Source organism: Hyperolius riggenbachi, chromosome 5 (assembly GCF_040937935.1).
Source record: "Hyperolius riggenbachi isolate aHypRig1 chromosome 5, aHypRig1.pri, whole genome shotgun sequence".
NCBI lineage: Eukaryota > Metazoa > Chordata > Amphibia > Anura > Hyperoliidae > Hyperolius > Hyperolius riggenbachi.
In genome coordinates, this window is record NC_090650.1 from 315,945,105 (window position 1) to 315,968,112 (window position 23,008).

The window sequence follows — 23,008 nt, forward strand, 5'->3', positions numbered from 1 at the left end:
TTTGATAATTTACCACATGGGTAAAATCTTATCTTGAATTCACTAAGGTGTCATATTTGTTGAATGTTTTATTGATAAAACATTCAATAAATATATACCACCTTAGTGAATTCAAAATTAGATTTTACCCATGAGGTAAATTATCAAATGTTTGATAAAGTGTTTGATAAAGCTTAGTGAATTGAGGCCAATGTCTGTCTACTGCTAGACACATACATTTCGGTGATCTCAAATTAAAATATCATTTTTTTATGCAAAATAAAATTACTAATGGAGAGACATTTCCTTCAAATATGAGAATTTTATTGAATTGGGAGTGCTGAAAATTTTTGATTGCATTGGATAAAATCAATCATTTAAAAATATCACTTTTGTGTTTTTTTCCCTTTGTGCAAGAGCTTTAACATTTGTAGTTTTAGAATCTGTATTAAAATCTACATGTGTGTAAATGGTTTTCATATCGACAAATATAATTTGCAAGCTTCAACTAAAAGCAAGAAGTTTTAAATCAGGATATACCATTTATTGGCAAATTTAGGCATTTATTTAGCCAATAAATGGTATCATCCTGATTCAAAACGTCTTGCTTTTACGGATAGCCAACACTTGAAGCAACGTAGTCACATTCCTGTTTACATGCAAGAGTAAATTGCTGCTCACATTTACCTAACTCCACTTCAATGGTTTCCTTGAGTCCCTTTTTGGTCGCTTAGCTGGGATAGGACAGTCAATTGAATTTCTACTGTTTTGATTTTTGTGAGTAATACCTGGAAAAACACAATTTTCTTTATTAAAAAGCAAATACAGGCAGTACATCACTAAACAGGCAATGTAGCCAGTGTTTTTGTAACCCGTTAGAATGGCTTTGTTTACAAATTATCACATGCATTTAACTACTTTCACCCCCCCCCCCCACTTTGGAAAAGTGTGTGTTATACTCTAAAAAATACAGTAGCTGGGCATCACTTATTTCTGCAAGTGTCGCCTATTTATGTTAACGTTTTCAGATGATCAACAAAACAGATGTGTGTTAATTCTTGGAAACCACTCATACACTATAAGCATAGGCCATTTAAATCTAATCGCACTGGTTAAAGAATTGTAGTTTTAAACTTTTAATCTGACATGGTAAAAACTAAGATGGCTGTACCTACCTAGCTTGTTCTCTATCTCTTTTAATTTTCTCTCCTGTTCATCCAGTTCCTTTTTCTTCTGCTGCATATCTGGTGAGTAAAGCTCCTCAGTCTGCCTCTTGAGCTCTTTATCCACAGATGCGGACCTCTTCACTGCGGCACAGTACTGCTGTAACAGATCTTCATACAGACATGATCATTTTAATCAGTTTTTGTAAACAAAAAATAAGTTAGGTCAAATAAAACCAGCAAGTCTAGAAATCATTGTTATAATAATGATCAAAATACTACTCTTTGAAATGACACAATTTGCCAATATTGGGATTGATTCAGAGTCTTAAACATCTGTTATCTCAAATTTTAACAGTTTTGCTGACTAAAATTTATCTCAAAATTCAGTAAAGCGCCATAGGCAAAGTTTTATGTTGATCTGTGGCTAATCATATGTATGAATTAAGGTATATATGCAAAGTTTTAATAACTATTCTCATTCAGTAATGCTAAATGATTCATGGCAACTTTGTACATTTAGCTCACAATAGCCTGCTGAAGTTTATTTCAAGTTGGAGTGTAGCCATGATGTAAGAGCTATAACACTTTGTACCGATACAAATCAAGTACTACAAGCGCTCACGTATGGATTTAGAGAATACAATACAAGAATGAAAATAAAATTATAATCATAAAATTCAGCTGGACCTCATGAACACCATATGGAACAGTATAGTGCCTTAAAGGTGGAGCGCTGCACCGCTATTGTGATATAGCAAAGTAGATGTATAGTGAATAGATGTCAAGCGCTCAGATTAGTCCATATATCAGATTTTAGGCAGTCAGCAGCCTGGCAGGGTCACAGTATCCCCCCTTTAATACCCGACTCACCGGATCTGTCAGCCAAGACCGGCCCGCTTGCACATCAGGGGTACATGCCAACCCTTACGCCAGCCTGGCTCTCAGCTCTGCTCCTTCAGATCACCTTCAGAGCTGCTCCTTCTGACCAGCAGGGGAATCGGTCTGCTGTGAAGTGCATTCCTGAAAGTTACATGCCAGGCATCAGGATCTAAGGGAGCAAAGCTGAGAGCCAGGGTGGCGTAGCGGTGGCCTATAACCCTGATGTGCAAACGGGACCCTCGTGGCTGAAAGATCCGGTGAGTTGGGTAATAAAAGGAGGGGGGGGGGGGGAGGGGTCAGGGTACTGTAACCCTGTAAGTTGCTGACTGCCTAACATCTGATATGTGGACTAATCTGAGCGCTTGACATCCATTCACCGTACATATATCGCTTTGTAGCCATGATGACTGAGCTATACCACTGTGTAGCCATGATGACTGAGCTATACCACTGTGTAGACATGATGCCAGAGCCATACCACTTCCCTCACTTTAGGCACGAGCTGGTGATGAGCGTGGAGGTTTCCCCATGCCCTGGTCAGCAGCTCGCTATGTCTGTCAGCAGTTGGCAGGTGCCCTGAAGAGGTGCAGAAAAAACTTCCACCCTATTGTGTGAAATACTGTATGGTGTAACTTGAAATGAACTGAATTTTTGTGGACTACACATAAACCACTGTTGCGTTATTGAAATACTTCCATTGCAGCACCACGGAACAGAAGAGTGCTTTATAGATTATTAATAATAATAATCTTCTATAATAAAACCCTAATGTCTCTGCGTCCCGTGTCCCTGTGTGTGTCCCACATGAACATGGACTTCCAGCCTAGCAGCGCTTCTTCTCCATAACGCCGTGGAATGATCCTTATGTGCATCCGCTTGGGTTGGATGCCTGCGTACAATTCTTTATAAACTTTCTGGCCTTGTGCTAATCTTTCCTGCCATACAGAAAACTTGTATTGCGGCCTGATGAAGGGCAAATTTACGATATAAGGAGCCCGAAACGAACATGTGTCGTTGCCTGTAAAATACAAAAATCTCCTTCAAAATTATACCAAGCCAGAATACAATACTTATTTATTAGCTTCAATCATTCATGCCCCATGGCATTTGATCTGATTATATGAAGACTAATGATGTGTGTGGAATTGAAAAAGTTTTTAAACATTTTTTGATATTTTGTATTAATAAAGTTTTTCTACAAGAGTTTGTCAAAAACCGCACTGTACCTCCTCGTTTTTCTGAACCCAAGTCCTTTGCTATAAACTGTTTAAGTGTCTTTGGGCAAGGTGGATTGCCCTAAAAAGGACTTTGTGTTTTGATCCTTAAATTTTTTTTAAAAAAAAGGACGATACCCAATTATACGTATTTAGTTGTGTCCCACATGCGCAGAGAGCGCATGTGCAGGGACACAGAGATATTGAGGGAGAGTGATGCACGGCAAGCGATGACGAGCGAACGTGCCAGCGGGCTTTTCGTGCACGGGCGTGGCGGAAATGTGCGGGCGCATGCGCAGTGACAGACCTAGCCCGTTTTTAAACGGGCTTAGGTCCACTAGTAATAATAATAATAATGTCACATGCTGCTTGGTTAGCAGTCTGTATTTTATTCAGTTTTTTCACCCATCCCATCATCACTCACAGGAGGAAGTCAGGGAGGATCTCAGAAGGGGCATCAGCTAGTTTTTCACTTTGAACACTGAGCTGATCACCTGATCCCTCCCACCTGTGTGCTCTCTGCTGCAGAGAGGTTATGTTTTTGTGTCCCGCACTGGAACTAGACTATACAGTCTCAATCAATTTCTGTGTAGATAGTCTCTGCTTAGAGCCCTTTTACACTAAATGCGTTTTTTTTCTCCATAGCAGTGTATTGCGAAAAAGCTTCAGTTTTAAGCACACAGTGTGAAAGCGGCCATAGGCAAACATGGACACTGGACTGCACATCAGCCGTCCTTTCAGGTACAGCAACTGATATAGTGTTAAAAGGACCCTTAAGGTGGCGACACACACCATACAATTAAAAGATTCCGTTTTTCGCCACTTCGATAATTACGATCGGTTGTCGAGAGCTTGTGTTTTCGATCAATAAATCTGATCGTATTTCCCACCCTTTTTTTTTTTTTTTTATTTGTGGAGATTGGACATGTTGGAAATTTCAGACCAACTTTATCAAGAATTGTATGGTGTGTGATGGATTGTCAATTACTTGATGTACAGTTCCAATCAATTTTTTTCTGAGCTTTCGATTATTTTATTCATGATTGGGGAAAAATTTAACATAGTTGTGTGGTACATTGTAACAATTCAAAAATCTGACCAATCAGTCAGAAAAATTGATCGCTATTCTTGAATTGAACAGATATTTAAAAAAAAATGTATGGTGTGTGGCCACATTTAGGTTCCTTTTACACTTAATCAGTTGCTCTCAGTTATAACCGAAAGAAAATGGATTTTCAAAGTAAAGTCCATATTTCCCCACGTGTCACTATATTTCCCCACGTGTCACTATATTTCCCCACGTGTCACTATATTTCCCCACGTGTCACTATATTTCCCCACGTGTCACTATATTTCCCCACGTGTCACTATATTTCCCCACGTGTCACTATATTTCCCCACGTGTCACTATATTTCCCCACAAGTCACTATATTTCCCCACGTGTCACTATATTTCCCCACGTGTCACTATATTTCCCCACGTGTCACTATATTTCCCCACGTGTCACTATATTTCCCCACGTGTCACTATATTTCCCCACAAGTCACTATATTTCCCCACGGGTCACTATATTTCTCCACGTGTCACTATATTTCCCGGTGTGTCACTATATTTCCCGGTGTGTCACTATATTTCCCGGTGTGTCACTATATTTCCCTACGAGTCACTATATTTCCCCACGTGTCACTATATTTCCCTTCGTGTCACTATATTTCCTGGTGTGTCACTATATTTCCCTACGAGTCACTATATTTCCCTACGTGTCACTATATTTCCCCACGTGTCACTATATTTCCCTACGTGTCAATATATTTCCCGGTGTGTCACTATATTTCCCTACGTGTCACTATATTTCCCCACGTGTCACTATATTTCCCCACGTGTCACTATATTTCCCTACGTGTCAATATATTTCCCGGTGTGTCACTATATTTCTCGGTGTGTCACTATATATCCCTATGAGTCACTATATTTCCCTACGAGTCACTATATTTCCCTACGTGTCACTATATTTCCCTACGTGTCACTATATTTCCCTACGTGTCACTATATTTCCCTACGTGTCACTATATTTCCCCACGTGTCACTATATTTCCCCACGTGTCACTATATTTCCCCACGTGTCACTATATTTCCCTACGTGTCACTATATTTACCTACGTGTCACTATATTTCTCGGTGTGTCACTATATATCCCTATGAGTCACTATATTTCCCTATGAGTCACTATATTTCCCTTCGTGTCACTATATTTCCCTTCGTGTCACTATATTTCCCTTCGTGTCACTATATTTCCCGGTGTGCCACTATATTTCCCGGTGTGTCACTATATTTCCCTATGAGTCACTATATTTCCCTAGGAGTCACTATATTTCCCTAGGAGTCACTATATTTCCCTAGGAGTCACTATATTTCCCTAGGAGTCACTATATTTCCCTAGGAGTCACTATATTTCCCTAGGAGTCACTATATTTCCCTAGGAGTCACTATATTTCCCTACGAGTCACTATATTTCCCTACGTGTCACTATATTTCCCGGTATGTCACTATATTTCCCCACATGTCACTATATTTCTCCGTGTGTAACTATATTTCCCTTCGTGTCACTATATTTCTCCGTGTGTAACTATATTTCCCTTCGTGTCACTATATTTCCCAATGTGTCACTATATTTCCCGGTGTGTCACTATATTTCCCTATGAGTCACTATATTTCCCTACGTGTCACTATATTTCCCTACGTGTCACTATATTTCCCCACGTGTCACTATATTTCCCCACGTGTCACTATATTTCCCCACGTGTCACTATATTTCCCCACGTGTCACTATATTTCCCCACGTGTCACTATATTTCCCTACGTGTCACTATATTTCCCTACGTGTCACTATATTTCCCGGTGTGTCACTATATATCCCTATGAGTCACTATATTTCCCTATGAGTCACTATATTTCCCTTCGTGTCACTATATTTCCCTTCGTGTCACTATATTTCCCTTCGTGTCACTATATTTCCCTTCGTGCCACTATATTTCCCGGTGTGCCACTATATTTCCCGGTGTGCCACTATATTTCCCGGTGTGTCACTATATTTCCCTACGTGTCACTATATTTCCCTACGTGTCACTATATTTCCCGGTGTGTCACTATATATCCCTATGAGTCACTATATTTCCCTATGAGTCACTATATTTCCCTATGAGTCACTATATTTCCCTATGAGTCACTATATTTCCCTAGGAGTCACTATATTTCCCTAGGAGTCACTATATTTCCCTAGGAGTCACTATATTTCCCTAGGAGTCACTATATTTCCCTAGGAGTCACTATATTTCCCTAGGAGTCACTATATTTCCCTAGGAGTCACTATATTTCCCTACGTGTCACTATATTTCCCGGTATGTCACTATATTTCCCCACATGTCACTATATTTCTCCGTGTGTAACTATATTTCCCTTCGTGTCACTATATTTCTCCGTGTGTAACTATATTTCCCTTCGTGTCACTATATTTCCCAATGTGTCACTATATTTCCCGGTGTGTCACTATATTTCCCTATGAGTCACTATATTTCCCTACGTGTCACTATATTTCCCTACGTGTCACTATATTTCCCCACGTGTCACTATATTTCCCCACGTGTCACTATATTTCCCCACGTGTCACTATATTTCCCCACCTGTCACTATATTTCCCCACGTGTCACTATATTTCCCTACGTGTCACTATATTTCCCTACGTGTCACTATATTTCCCTACGTGTCACTATATTTCCCTACGTGTCACTATATTTCCCGGTGTGTCACTATATATCCCTATGAGTCACTATATTTCCCTATGAGTCACTATATTTCCCTTCGTGTCACTATATTTCCCTTCGTGTCACTATATTTCCCGGTGTGCCACTATATTTCCCGGTGTGTCACTATATTTCCCTACGTGTCACTATATTTCCCTACGTGTCACTATATTTCCCTACGTGTCACTATATTTCCCGGTGTGTCACTATATATCCCTATGAGTCACTATATTTCCCTATGAGTCACTATATTTCCCTAGGAGTCACTATATTTCCCTAGGAGTCACTATATTTCCCTAGGAGTCACTATATTTCCCTAGGAGTCACTATATTTCCCTAGGAGTCACTATATTTCCCTACGTGTCACTATATTTCCCGGTATGTCACTATATTTCCCCACATGTCACTATATTTCTCCGTGTGTAACTATATTTCCCTTCGTGTCACTATATTTCTCCGTGTGTAACTATATTTCCCTTCGTGTCACTATATTTCCCAATGTGTCACTATATTTCCCGGTGTGTCACTATATTTCCCTACGAGTCACTATATTTCCCTACGTGTCACTATATTTCCCTACGTGTCACTATATTTCCCAACGTGTCACTATATTTCCCCACGTGTCACTATATTTCCCCACGTGTCACTATATTTCCCCACGTGTCACTATATTTCCCTACGTGTCACTATATTTCCCTACGTGTCACTATATTTCCCTACGTGTCACTATATTTCCCGGTGTGTCACTATATATCCCTATGAGTCACTATATTTCCCTATGAGTCACTATATTTCCCTTCGTGTCACTATATTTCCCTTCGTGTCACTATATTTCCCGGTGTGCCACTATATTTCCCGGTGTGTCACTATATTTCCCTACGTGTCACTATATTTCCCTACGTGTCACTATATTTCCCTACGTGTCACTATATTTCCCGGTGTGTCACTATATATCCCTATGAGTCACTATATTTCCCTAGGAGTCACTATATTTCCCTAGGAGTCACTATATTTCCCTAGGAGTCACTATATTTCCCTAGGAGTCACTATATTTCCCTAGGAGTCACTATATTTCCCTAGGAGTCACTATATTTCCCTACGAGTCACTATATTTCCCTACGAGTCACTATATTTCCCTACGAGTCACTATATTTCCCTACGTGTCACTATATTTCCCGGTATGTCACTATATTTCCCCACATGTCACTATATTTCTCCGTGTGTAACTATATTTCCCTTCGTGTCACTATATTTCTCCGTGTGTAACTATATTTCCCTTCGTGTCACTATATTTCCCAATGTGTCACTATATTTCCCGGTGTGTCACTATATTTCCCTATGAGTCACTATATTTCCCTACGTGTCACTATATTTCCCTATGAGTCACTATATTTCCCTACGTGTCACTATATTTCCCTACGTGTCACTATATTTCCCCACGTGTCACTATATTTCCCCACGTGTCACTATATTTCCCCACGTGTCACTATATTTTCCCACGTGTCACTATATTTCCCCACGTGTCACTATATTTCCCCACGTGTCACTATATTTCCCTACGTGTCACTATATTTCCCTACGTGTCACTATATTTCCCTACGTGTCACTATATTTCCCGGTGTGTCACTATATATCCCTATGAGTCACTATATTTCCCTATGAGTCACTATATTTCCCTTCGTGTCACTATATTTCCCTTCGTGTCACTATATTTCCCTTCGTGTCACTATATTTCCCGGTGTGCCACTATATTTCCCGGTGTGTCACTATATTTCCCTACGTGTCACTATATTTCCCTACGTGTCACTATATTTCCCGGTGTGTCACTATATATCCCTATGAGTCACTATATTTCCCTATGAGTCACTATATTTCCCTATGAGTCACTATATTTCCCCACGTGTCACTATATTTCCCTTCGTGTCACTATATTTCCCTACGTGTCACTATATTTCCCTACGTCTCACTATATTTCCCGGTGTGTCACTAGATTTCCCTATGAGTCACTAGATTTCCCTATGAGTCACTAGATTTCCCTATGAGTCACTAGATTTCCCTATGAGTCACTATATTTCCCTATGAGTCACTATATTTCCCTTCGTGTCACTATATTTCCCTACGTGTCACTATATTTCCCGGTGTGTCACTATATTTCCCGGTGTGTCACTATATTTCCCTATGAGTCACTATATTTCCCTATGTGTTCCCGCGTTTTAACAAAAAGCTTTTTCACAATGCCCTGCTATGGAAAAAATGCACACTAATGCATACTAAGGACCCTTTTACACTTAATCTGTTGCTCTCAGTTATAACTGAAAGAAAATGGATTTTCAAAGTAATGCCCATGTTTTCCTTTGGCTTAGCTCCCACAATACACTGTTTAACTGAAAGCTTTTTCACAATGCATTGCTATGGAAAGTTAAAACGCATCAGTTTTTCAGCATATAGTGTAAAAGAGGCCTAACAAACAATAACGCATACCAACAGAATAAGTGTAAAAAGGCCCTAAGTGTGTAATAAAGCATTTATCATTCCCTAGTGGCAACAGCAAAAAAAAAAAAAAAAATACAAAAAAAAAAAAATGTAAGTATATGTATTGCAAAAAGAACATGCAATACAATTTTTTGCTTTAAGAAATTAATGCAGATTTATTATTCTACAGATTAACAATAGAAGACTGAAGTAGAGCTTACTGCTATCCAGGCATGAAGTTTCTTCTACTGAAATGTATTACTTGAACCTGGCTGCTATTGATAACTGCTATACTTATAACCAGGGCTGGATTTACCATAAGGCACTATAGGCATGCACCTACAGGCGCATGATGATGGAGGGGCGGCTCACTCCCCTTCCCTAGAGCCTCCCTTCTTTTCCTATGCAGAGTCCTGAGCAGAGCATAAATGAGAGTTTAGTCACCTGGCTCTCAGCATTTCACTGACAAGAGCTCCCTTCAGTCAGGACACCTGTAGCTACCTATGACTGCTAAGGGAGAAGTCACAGCTGGGTCAGCCAGCTCACTTGCAGTGCGGTTCAGCTGGGTGTGTACGTTTCTGGAGGGTGAAGTTTAGGGTGCCAGGACATTTGTGCCTACAGGCTCCTGCGAAGTAAATCAGGGCCTGCTTATAATCACAATTGGATACACAATTGGAAATACAAACATGGAGATCTAGTATTGCTAAGCCATGTGCCCATGAGCCAATAGTCACTTCTGACTGACAAACAATCCACTCAAAAATGATCAGATGGACTGAAGATCGGGAGTGAAATCTTTGGTCCTCTTGAATAAAGATTCACTTTTTCAGAAACTTCAGCTATGAAGAATCAATCCTAGTCATGGACTTACTACATAATCATATTAGAATAAGATCAGATCAGAATGAGCCTAACAAAAATACATAACACAAAAACAGCAATATATTTTTTTATACACACCAACTTCAACAGAGAGCTTGTCACATTCTTTGGGTGCTGGTGCTCCAAATACTATTCCCCTGAGCTTGTCCATAGGTGGGGCTTTATTCTGTAAGCCACCAAACTTTCCATTGCTACGTATGCGGTCTCCATTTCTTGTCAGTAATGTGGGACAATATGTGAACTTTACTAGCTGAATGAAGAAATGAAAAATACATTGTTATTAACATGAAATTTCTAGCCTACACTCCACCACTAAACCCCCCGCCCCCGAAAAAAATTAATCCTCTGCCCCCTAGGTTCTCAACATGTGGTACACGTACCCCAGGGGATACTTCTGATGGTTCCAGGGGGTACTCTGGCTTGATATACTTAACCAAGAAGAACAAATTTAGAGTTTTAGAAAATTATAAATCTTATTTAAACAACTCCAAATTAGTATTTTAGCTAATTAAAAGCAATAGTAAATGCTTGGAATTTTTTTTTAGAACCAATTATCATGTACTACGATTAAATATATATTTGTCAAGGGGTACTTGTGATAATGATTACTATGCTAGGGGGTACTTGAGTTTGGGGTTGTAAAAGGGGTACAATAAAAAGTTGAGAAACACTGCTCTACACCACCCACCCTCAACACGTTTACAGAGGAAAACCCCTGCCATATGGACGCTGTCCCATCCGACATCCTCGGTCCAAATTTACCCGCCCTGGCCCCAGTCCTCACCCCTCTTTTTAACCTCTCCCTCTCCACTGGCACCTTCCCCTCTGACTTAAAAACAGGCCACTGTACTTTTCACTTGCTAGAAAAAAAAACCTGACTCAACTCCTCACTCCTGTTCAGCTACCGCCCAAACTCCCTCTCCTATTCTATGCTTCAAAACTCCACTGCACAGGCCTGCTCTGCCTGAGTGTCACCCTGGCCTCTGCCCTGTCCTTCACCCCCACAGCCAAACCATTATTAGGGCATACAATTTCTATTTACTCAACATCTCAAAGATTCAACCCCCCTTCCTGACCTCGGACACTGCCAAATTCCTTAATCCATGTCCTCATCATCTTCCACCTAGACAACTGCAACACCCTCCTTTCAGCGCTCCCTCTTAACCGCCCTACAATCCATAATGAATGCAGCAGCCAGACTCCTCTACTCCACCTACTTCTCCGTCCGCACAACTTCCCTATGCAAATCTCTCCACTGGCTCACGCTCCGCTTCAGACTATGCACAAGTCCTGTCCCACCTACATCTCTGACCTGGTCAGCAGATACACACCCGGCCACCCACTATGGCCCTCCAACTACCTCCTCCTAACCACACCATGCATCTTGCATTCACGACTACAGGACTTCTTCACCAGAACTGCTCCCGTGCAGTGGAACGCTCCCCCACTGCTCATCAGGCTTGCACCCTCCTTCAGAACCTTTAAACAAGCCCTCAAAACTTAGGCTTTCAAGAAAACCTTCCCCAGCTCACGGATATTCCAACTGTAAGCCTTTGGCAGGGCCCTACCTGCTTGTGTATACTGCCTATCATGCCCACAGTATAACATGTGCTTGAATTACTGGGACTACTTCCCCAGTGCATGATCTGGCATTGTGTGTCTTACTACTTATTACCTGTATTGTGTTGTCTGCCCCCCTATTATTGCCTGTAACCTTACTTATTGTCCAGCACATAATGTGTTGGCACTATATGAATTCAATAAATAATAATAAAATGCATTTACCTAGTGCTGCCATCATGCTCAGTGCTTTGCAGAGTACCATGCCTTGCTACTAAATGTCCCTCAGAGGACCTCACAACCTAATCCCTACTGTAGTCATTGGTTACTAAAATATAAGGCCAATGATTGGGTGGACCCATTTAACAGCATGGTTTTGAGACATGGGAGGAAACCAGAGTGCTGGAAAAAAATCCATGCAAACATGAAGAGAACACGTAAACTCCATGTAGATAATGTCCAGGTGGAGACTGAAACCTGGGACTAGCACTATGCGAGTGTGCCACTGCGAGTGTGCCTGCTGAGGAATGTAGCTTTTCAGAACAATTTATGCCTCAAGAGTAATGATAAAAATGTAAAGTCAGTCTCAGAAGCCAAATGCTACACAATCGCTTTCTGATTTGAAAAGCTCTTGCTAATGTAATGTTATGAGTGTGATCCCACTAGAGCGATGTGATTTTATAAAGATCCCCCATAGCATTGCATTAGCAAGAGCTTTTTCAAATCACTGGCGCTTAGAAAAGGCTACTAGTGGGATTGAGCCCTTAAAAACATTTGTGTACTACAATGGCCTACTTGAACAATGTATGCAAGTTAATTAGTCAATCTACTGGTCCTTATAGAGGCCCATACACACGTCTGATTTTTGCGAACGACGGGTCGTTTGAATATCCCGTCGTTCACCAGGTGGATCGCTCAAACTCAGTCTTATCACGTGAACAACTGTCTGTACACGCCTGATTCGGCGTGCGGACGACTGAACGACGGGACGTTCAAACGACCCGTCGTTCGCAAAAATCAGACGTGTGTATGGGCCTTAATACACATGTTGATAAGACTGCACAAAGATTGTACAGAGTGTATGGCCAGCCTCCAGAATCTGATTTTAATGTAGAATCTGCATCAACAGAAAGAAACCATAATAGATGTTTAAAGTAAACCTGAGATGGCGGCAAAGAAAAAAAAATGTATACATACCTGGGGCTTCCTCCAGCCAGCCTGATCGCTGCCCTCTTCCTCAGTTGCTGCCTGGATTCTTCGTAAATTGCCCCGGACAGTCCTCTGGTTTGAGGCATACTGCGGATGCGTGGCCCGGCTGCAGTTACTTGTATTGATTATTTGGTTCAGCTTTAAAGGGAACCCGAGGTGAGAGATATGGAGGCTGCCATATTTATTTCCTTATGAACAATGCCGTTGCCTGACAGCTCTGTTGCTCTTCTCGCATAATTAGTGTCGGAGTAAAAACCCTGGAACAAGCATATGGCTAATCCAGTAATACCTGAGTCAGAGTACCTGATCTGCTGCATGCTTGTTTAGGGTCTATGGCTAAAGGTATTAGAGACAGAGGATCAGGAGGACTTCCAGGCAACTGGTAATGTTTAAAAGAAAAGAAATAGGCAGCCTCCATATCGCCCCACACCTCTGGTTCCCTTTAACTTGCCATTTTTACTCTGAAGATATTTGGGACATCCCAACGGCATGCATCCTAATGATAGTGGAAGGGAGCAGGCCTGCTTTATGCAGAGGGGGAATGGCTCTGTGTGCAAACATGTTGCGATACATCGAGAGTGATTTGCGCTGTGCTGCCATCTCTGCACTCAGGTACCACATGCTTTACTTTCAAAGAGAACCCTGGCTACAATATTGCTGCTGGGGTTCAGCTAGGCTTTATATTTGAACAGTCTTCATTTTACCTTGCCTGAAATAACATACTTTACCTGTTTTCTGTATTCATTAGCTGAATCCAGATTGTCCAAAATAATGGTTTCTCCTAAAAGCATCCCAAAAACTAAGAAGAAAAAGAATACACAATTTTAGCAAATTTACAAAACACAAACTGTTGATTCCTAAATGTAAGAAAATCAAAAGCAAAATTTGCATTTTATGCAACTGGTCTTGCTCATCTCTATTGTTTACACTGTCTGTCCATATCCAGAGTTGTCCAAAAGTAAATAATCCCCCCCCCCCCCATACCAGTTTGTATAACACAGGACTTGACTTAAAACATCCTCCCAAAACTGAACTTGTTTGTAAGTAGGGGACCACCTGTATTTATAGTATTAAACTATTAAATTGCTACATTACCTTTTTGGCAGTGTTCTTTATCCTCAGGGAATTCCAAGAGATCTCTGGCAAACACTGGATTTCCAGTTGCAGTAAACTGGCTTCTTCCATTGGATATGTGTGGTAAAGGCCTTGATACAAAATGACAAAAACATCATGAACCGTTTTTTTTTTCTGAATGACTACATACAATAGAATGGAGATAATTTATGAAGGCTGAAAACCAATGAAGAACATGATCTTCCACTGCATGCAACATAGTCTTTTCACTGTCTGCCCCTCAGAGGGGCTTACAATCTAATCCCTACCATAGGCATGTGTCCCTGTCTGCGCATTCTGCCACAGGGTGATAGGCAAGTCATTTTTTGCATTGTGGTGGAAAGCGCAGGGGCATCTTATCACCAAAGCAAAGATTACACGTAAAACCGGCCTAAATAGTTGTGTACTAATAGTATTCCTTATAGGAATCTTATCCCATACAAACTACCCAGGTAAATAAAAGTATTAAAGAGAATCTGTATTGTTAAAATCGCACAAAAGTAAACATACCAGTGCGTTAGGGGACACCTCCTATTACCCTCTGTCACAATTTCACCGCTCCCCGCCGCATTAAAAGTAGTCAAAAACTGTTTTAAAAAGTTTGTTTATAAACAAACAAAATGGCCACCAAAACAGGAAGTAGGTTGATGTACAGCATGTCCACACATAGAAAATACATCCATACACAAGCAGGCTGTATACAGCCTTACTTCTGAATCTCAAGAGATCACTTGTGTGTGTTTACCTTCTGTCCCCAGCTTCTCTCATGCACTAAACATTACAGGCTTCCTGCAGACAGCTCTGCCTATGTCGTCAATTCCTTAGTATGCAACAGACCAGCTCCTTTCACAGCCTCCAGAGGAGGATTTTTATCCAGCTCTCTTCTATCACTGATAAGATAGCAGAGAAGCTGCTGGCTTATGTAAATAAAACACACACTGGAGTGTGCATAGAGGAACAGTTCAACACTGAAGAACTTGGCAGCCTTCCAGACACAGGCCGACAAGTCTGACAGGGGAAAGATACATTGATTTATTACAGAGATGGTTATAGTAGAAAGAGCTGCAGCAAGCCAGATCACATTAGAATAGGTTTAGGAACTTGTAGGATGGTTGAAAAACGTTGTAATTTTTGTTACAGAGTCACTTTAAATGAAAAGTGCATCTTACTTTTTTATTTTGCCAACAGGTGGCAGCACAGATCTGTAAATCTGTAAGTACTGACAATATTCTCCTTAACTAGCTCATTTTGAAGCAGGGAACTGCAATGAAAAGTTGATTTGCCATCTTCCATGAAATGTAGCCCTGAGCGTGTAAGAGTGGCTGAAGAAAGTGTTGCCCTGACTCAAATATACTGATGTAAGCGAGCTGCTTATGGTGACAATGTGAGCACTGTACTGTGTGTCACTGGAACAAAGGGTGCAAAAATGAGAGGACAAGTAAAGAACATGCGGACTGCGTGACAAAGGTCTAGAGTGAGAACCTGTAACTGCATCTGAGAAACTTCACCGGAGAAATGTTAATGAGCAAGTTAAATATCCCCCCCCCCCCCCCCCCCCGAATAGTTTACTGATCATGGGTGTGAATGGGGGCCATATTTGAAATGAAACAGTTTTGTGAGCCACGTACCTTATTTGTATGGGGACTGCTAGAAAACTGGTACCTCAAAAAACTCAGAAGTGACTGTTTCAGGCGACAAGCTAAAATGTTAAGATGTTTACCAGCTTTAATGGGGGCTTTTCTTACAATGGAGAAAAAGGTTCACCAATGAAAATGGGTCTTATTAGTGAAGCACACTGCCTGCCACTTAAAGATAAGAAAAAGGATTATGGGGGAACAATGGTTTCAAAATCACTAACCAACAGTGTAAAAGGACGTTATTCAAGGGGACAAAAAGGGCTCACGAGTAACAAAAAGGAACTAGTGGCTTTTATTAGGAAACGCATTCCTGTGGACAACATGCTGTCATTCAGTTGCTGCTTAATGTAGTTTTTGATTCTTATAGCATGTGTGTGGAATATCATTTTGCCATGTGGTCCTCACTTGCTATATACAACATGACTAAAGGCGCATACACACAGCCAACTTTATGCCTGAACGTCGTTTAAACTGGTCATTTGAATGACTTAACCTGCCTGGCGTTCTATTAAGATCGCCAGGCAGGCTGCGGGAGGGTTTTTTTTGAATAAAAAAAAAACTATTTCATGCAGCCAACTGAAAGTTGGCTGCATGAAAGCCCACTAGAGGGCGCTCCGGAGGCGTTCTTCCGATCGCCTCCGGCGCCCAGAATAAACAAGGAAGGCCGCAATGAGCGGCCTTCCTTGTTTTGCTTATATCGTCGCCATAGCGACGAGCGGAGTGACGTCATCGACGTCAGCCGACGTCCTGACGTCAGCCGCCTCCGATCCAGCCCTTAGCGCTGGCCGGAACTTTTTGTTCCGGCTACGCTGGGCTCAGGCGGCTGGGGGGACCCTCTTTCGCCGCTGCTCGCGGCGGATCGCCGCAGAGCGGCGGCGATCAGGCAGCACACGCGGCTGGCAAAGTGCCGGCTGCGTGTGCTGCACTTTATTTGAGCCAAATCGGCCCAGCAGGGCCTGAGCGGCAGGCTCCGGCGGTACTGGACGAGCTGAGCTCGTCCAGACCGCCCAGCAGGTTAAAGAGAAAACAAGTCGTTCAAACGTCCTGTACACACTGACCAACAAAGGGGCTGATATCCTAATTTGCATGTAGTTTAACCAACTTGATAATGGACAATAGACTAGATAGAACAGTGACCTAGATTAAACGACTGATCAAATGACTATGTTTGAACGTCTATTAGTTGGACAAATTACTAGAAGTCAATTGTACACACCTACGGACCTAAAAGTACATACACACGTCAGATTTTTCCAAACAACCGGTCGTTTTGACGTCCAAACGATGGGTCGTTTGGAAAAATCCGATGCGTGTATGAGCCTTAACAGTCTTTTGAATAACAGTTGGTCCAAGCGGATTGGGCAAACTAGCTGTTATCAGTCACTTGACTACGCGTACACATGTCCGACTTGTCATTCAAACAACAAGTTGGGTGGAAAATCAGGACGTGTACCTTAAGGCAATGGTTTGTACTTGATGTTGTCAATCTTTTATTCATTGTGTAGCAGTTTTATAGTAAGCCATAATCAAGTAACTATAAAAACACACCTTCCCCAGACTGGTAAATTCTTCTGATATATTGAATCCATTGGCAGAACCTGCTGGCGGCCTTCTGTCTCACCGTAGATGCGGCGAGCCGCTTCTGTTGTATGTGTCACCACACAGTCCATATCACTAGCCAAGTGCCATGAGATCACTCTTGCTACTTCATCATCTTCTATGTAGGCTAAATGAGCAATCTAACAACAAAATACATAAAGAAAAAATTACTATATGCATAATTGTGAAATTATCATGCATAATAATGAACATGTATTTAGTGTACTGGTTAACCACTTGAGGACCGCCCCCAGCCGATGGGCGGCGGCAAAGTCTGGGCCCAAACGACCTCAATACGCCCATCGGCGGGGGCGGCATCAGCGGTGGCTGTGCGGCGATCGCGTCATCAATGACGCGATCGCCGCTGGCAATAGGCTCCGCCCACCCTGCACGGAAACCCGCCGGCCAATTAGCAGCGCCGGCGGGTTTCAAATGCGGCGATCCGGCCAATTAGGAGAGTATAATACACTTTGTTATTGTAACAAAGTGTATTATACTGGCTGCCTCCTCCGCTGATGGTCACTCGTCGTGCGACCATCAGAGAGGACAGGCAGCCAGTAGATAAGTGCACAATAACACTCTTTGCCCCACACAGACCACCCGATCGCCCACCCCAGCCCTCAGAACCCCCCCTGACCACCCCAGCACACCACTGCTAGCACCCCACCACCCACCTAAGAACCCATCAATCACTCCCTGTCACTATCTAGGGACGCTATCCCCTAGGTTAGGTCCCTAACTGCCCCCTAGGGTCCCCTGATCACCCCCCCTACCCTCAGATCCCCCCAGACCCCCCTCCCAGACCACCCCCCTGTATGCTGTATACAGCTATATAGCTGCCTTACCCACTGATCACCTGTCTATCACCCATCTATCACCCCTTGTCACCACCACCCATCAGCGCAGACCCTAAACTGTCCCTTGGGGGCACCTGATCACCCACCCAGACCCTCAGATTGCCCTCAGACCCCCCTCCTGATAACCTCCCCAGTGCATTGTTTACATCTATTCTCCCCTGTAATCACTCACTGATCTCCCATCGGTCACCCCCTGTGTCTGCCACCCATCAGATCAGGACCCAATCTGCCCCGTGCGGGCACCTAATCAACCCCCCATAACCCTCAGATCGCCCTCAGAACCCCCCCCCCCCCCAATCACCTTCACAGTGCATTGTAGTTGATTGTGCTGTAATTGTATTTCATTGTGCAGACATTCAGTTTGATTGTGTTGTAATTGTATTCGATTGTCCCGTGATTGGCTTTGATTGTCCCGTGATTGCCCTGTGATTGGCCTGTGATTGGCTTTGATTGTCCCGTGATCGGCTTTGATTATGCCGTGATTGGTTTGATTGGCCTGTGATTGGCCTGTGATCGGCTTTGATTGTGCAGTGATTGGGTTGATTGCCCTGTGATTGGCTTTGATTGGCCTGTGATTGGCTTTGATTGTGCCGTGATTGGTTTGATTGCCCTGTAATTGGCTTTGATTGTCCCGTGATTGGCTTTGATTGTCCCGTGAATTGAGTGCCCTGTGATTGGCCTGCGATTGCCCTGTGATTGTCCTGTGATTGTTTCTGATTGCCTCTGATTCCCCACTCGCCACCACCCCCCTGTCACTATCCTAGTGATCTAAAAACAGTGATCAGTGAAAACTGTCACTTTTTTAGTATCACTAGTGTTAGCAGTTAGGCCAGTTAGCTAGGCCCCTTTGTGTCAGTTAGTGCTCAGCCCACTGCACCACAGTCACTAATTAGCGTCATCACTGTCGCTAATCAACATTGGTACTATATAGTATCTGTAAGTGATCATTACTGATCGCAGTCAGATCTATTAGGGTCACTAGGATCCACAAAAAAAACGCAGTGTTTGCCCGATCAGGCCTGATCGTTCGCCTGCACTTGCGTTCAGGCCGCCCCACCGCAGTGACAGAATTTTTTTTCTGATCACTGCAAAAAACACTGTACAATAGCTGTGGCACTGTTAACCTCAGTTTTGATTTATTTTTTTATCAAAACTCAGTGACCACAGCTTTCTACCTCTCAAATACTCCCTTTTGCTAGGTAGGTGCTCTTTTTTTCTGGGTAGTCTCAGAGGAATACCCCCTAAACTTAGCAGACCACCATGGCAAGAAAGGGGTATTCCGATGATGAGGTTCTCAGGTACATGGCCCAGTCGGATGAGGACGATTGGGACGCCTCATTCGACGAATCTTCCGGGTCAGAGTTTGAACCTGAATTGAGCAGTGGCTCACTGACCGATAGTGATGACGAGGTTGAGGTCCCGGCTAAAGCCAGGCGTACCACACCCCATGTTGTTGGACCGCAGGTGGCGCAGGATCGACCTCAAGGGCAGCAGAGTGGTGTTCGTGCTGGTCTGAGATTTCATGGTGGGGCAGGCACCACCAGCACAACATCTCCTGGACCTAGCACCAGTACTTCCGTAGACCCTGGTGAAGTGGCGAGCACCAGCATGGAAGTTGAAACTGGTTCGGTGGCACGTGCAGTAAGATCCCAGTCGCAGCCACCAAGAAGACGGGCCCGTACTACCCCTAGTTTACCAGAGGTGCTGGCAAACCCAAATTGGCAATCCCCTGATTCCGCCGCACCCGTACTTCCCCCTTTCACCGCCCAGTCTGGAGTCCAGGTGGAGACAGATAATCTAGGATCGGCCCTAGACTTTTTCTATCTGTTCTTCACCCAGGATCTCTTAGACTTAATTGTGGCAGAGACCAACCGTAAGGCCACACAATATATAACCGCCAATCCGGAAAAGTTCCTTGCCCAGCCTTTTCGGTGGAAACCAGTCCAAGTTTCCGAAATGAAATTTTTTTTGGGCCTTCTCCTTCACACGGGACTAGTAAAGCAGAATGTGTTGCGGTCTTATTGGTCTACGGACCCAGCATATCATGTTCCCCTGTACTCTGCTGCCATGTCCAGGACACGATTTGAGAACATCCTGCGCTTCCTGCACTTCAATAACAACGAAACCTGTCATCGAAGTGACCACTCTGCTTTTGACCGGCTCCACAAAATTCGACCCCTCATAGACCACCTGTCATCCAGATTTGCAGATGCTTATACCCCTGACCAGGACATATGCGTAGACGAGTCCCTCATACGCTTTACCGGGCGCCTTCGCATCAAACAGTACATCCCAAGCAAGCGCGCCCGGTATGGGGTGAAACTTTATAAGCTCTGTGAAAGGGCCACAGGCTATACATCTTATTTTAGGGTCTATGAGGGAAAAGACTCAAAATTGGAGCCGGTCGGATGCCCTGACTACCTGGGGAGCAGTGGAAAGGTTGTGTGGGACTTGGTGTCACCCTTGTTCCAGAAAGGGTACCATCTTTTTGTGGACAATTATTACACAAGTGTGGCCCTCTTTCAGCACTTAAAAATAGAAAAAATCCGATGCTGTGGCACCGTGCGGCCTAGTCGCCGGGGCTTCCCCCAACGGCTCATTACCACCAGACTTGAACGGGGGCAGAGGGCCGCCTTGTGTGCTGACGACCTGCTCGCGGTGAAATGGAAGGACAAGAGGGAGGTTTACTTCCTGTCCACCATTCACGCAGACACGACAGTTGAAATTCAACGGCGAACTCAGGTCATTGAAAAACCCCTTGTCGTCCATGAGTATAATACTAACATGGGAGGGGTGGACTTCAATGACCAGAGGTTAGCGCCCTATTTAGTTGCCCGAAAAACAAGACGCTGGTATAAAAAAGTGTCTTTTTACCTCATTCAATTGGCAATTTACAACAGCTTTGTTCTCTACAGTAAGGCTGGGAGAACTGGATCGTTTATTCAATTTAATAAACAGATCGTGATGGAACTCCTGTATCCAGGAGGTGCCGTGGCCCAACCCCAAGATGCAACAAGCCGGCTGCATGGAAGGCATTACGCCTATCCAATTCCAAGTACCCCAGGTCACCGAATCCGAAGAAAACGTTGTCGTGTCTGCAGCAGGGCTGGAATAAGGCGTGACACCACTGTTTATTGTCCCACCTGTCCTGACCAGCCTGGCCTATGCCTAGGAGAGTGTTTTGAGAGGTACCATGAGCAGGTACACTATTAGAGTGTAGGGAACTCCACACACAGCGGTAGGCACACAAGGGTCTCTCAGTGCTATTTCACACTGCTGCGATGCGTTAGGGCAAAATGCCTAGCAAAAGTCACACTTTGCGGTCCCCCCCCTACGCCGGAAGTGCTTGACTCAACGCTAGTGCATGCCTACGTTACTGCGTGGCTTCTGTGGCAATATCGATCGGCCCGGAAGTCATGTTAGTCTATGGCGACGCAGTTCATTACTAGGCCGAATGCTACTCTTGTGGTATTGCCTGAAGGTCTGTTTTGGACGATACGGTGCGGCGGGCTCGACCCACCGGATATGTCAATATGCAGTGTGAAACCAAACATCGGGTTTCCAGAGACCCTAATACACAGGGCTGCCAGAAACCTCTCCTTTCACTTGGGACAAATTGCGTAATGTACTTCGCCACAACTCTGTGCGATTTGCACTTCGCACATTGTTCCATGGGGGAGGAGAGGTTTGTCCTCGGGAGGTAAGTTAAAAAAAAACAAAAAACAGGTAAGCAAAGTAGTTAATGTTTGGTTTGCAATGTTAAGGTTTTTATTAAAAAAGTTCAAAGTTTATTAATGTTAATGAAGCAATTGCTTTGCTGCTTGCTTGTTTTTCGTTTTTTTTTGTATTTTTTTTCTCTTTTTTCATCCAATAACCTTCCAGGTGGACCGAGCGAACGACTAACCAGCTGCAGCACTGATGGTGCATCCTGACAGAACATTGCGCGTCTGTCAGCTTACACACAAGTCGGTGCATGCAGCGCTGCAGGACGAGATTTCTCCTCCGCAGTCAAAAAGATACGTTTGCCGAGGCATATGGGCCGAGGAGTGGTGTTGGGGATTCATATGGTTTGGCAAGCACTTTGTATCAAAAAAGAACTCTGGCAATGATTTGTTCATCCACATCGATCGGTGTGAATGGATAAATCAGGTTTGCCAGGGCATACGATCTGGTGGGTTTGGATTGTTGAGGCGGCAGCTCCTATGTCCTGGCAGACGCCTTCCCTTCCTTTTTGTATTGTTTTGTCTTTTTTCTTCTCTCTTTTTTCTATCCAGACCGACCAATAAGCTGCAGCACTGATGGTGCATCCTGACAGAACATTGCGCGTCTGTCAGCTTACACACAAGTCGGTGCATGTAGCGCTGCAGGACGAGATTTCTCCTCCGCAGTCAAAAAGATACGTTTGCCGAGCCATATGGGCCGAGGAGTGGTGTTGGGGTTTCATATGCTTTGGCAAACACTTTGTATCAAAAAAGAACTCTGGCAATGATTTGTTCATCCACATCGATCGGTGTGAATGGATAAATCAGGTTTGCCAGGGCATACGAGCTGGTGGGTTTGGATTTTTGGGGCGGCAGCTCCTATGTCCTGGCAGACGCCTTCCCCTCTTTATTTTTTTCAAATTTTTTTGGCAGATATTT

The 23,008-nt window shown here is 43.4% G+C and overlaps 1 protein-coding gene across 2 annotated transcripts in view; it reads right to left on the bottom strand.

Moving 5' to 3' along the window:
* Nucleotides 1-23,008, bottom strand: part of SMCHD1 (structural maintenance of chromosomes flexible hinge domain containing 1) — a 214,373-nt gene that overhangs the window by 4,168 nt on the left and 187,197 nt on the right. The window contains exons 42-47 of one of the 2 annotated variants that reach the window (XM_068237225.1): nucleotides 17,461-17,651; nucleotides 14,258-14,367; nucleotides 13,891-13,961; nucleotides 10,472-10,643; nucleotides 1,155-1,313; nucleotides 669-767 (exon numbers count right to left, since the gene is read on the bottom strand). In XM_068237225.1, the coding sequence (XP_068093326.1) occupies nucleotides 669-767; nucleotides 1,155-1,313; nucleotides 10,472-10,643; nucleotides 13,891-13,961; nucleotides 14,258-14,367; nucleotides 17,461-17,651 (802 nt within the window). Of the gene's footprint in view, nucleotides 1-660; nucleotides 768-1,154; nucleotides 1,314-10,471; nucleotides 10,644-13,890; nucleotides 13,962-14,257; nucleotides 14,368-17,460; nucleotides 17,652-23,008 lie in introns of both variants that reach the window. The other variant, XM_068237226.1, reaches the window with a different exon arrangement.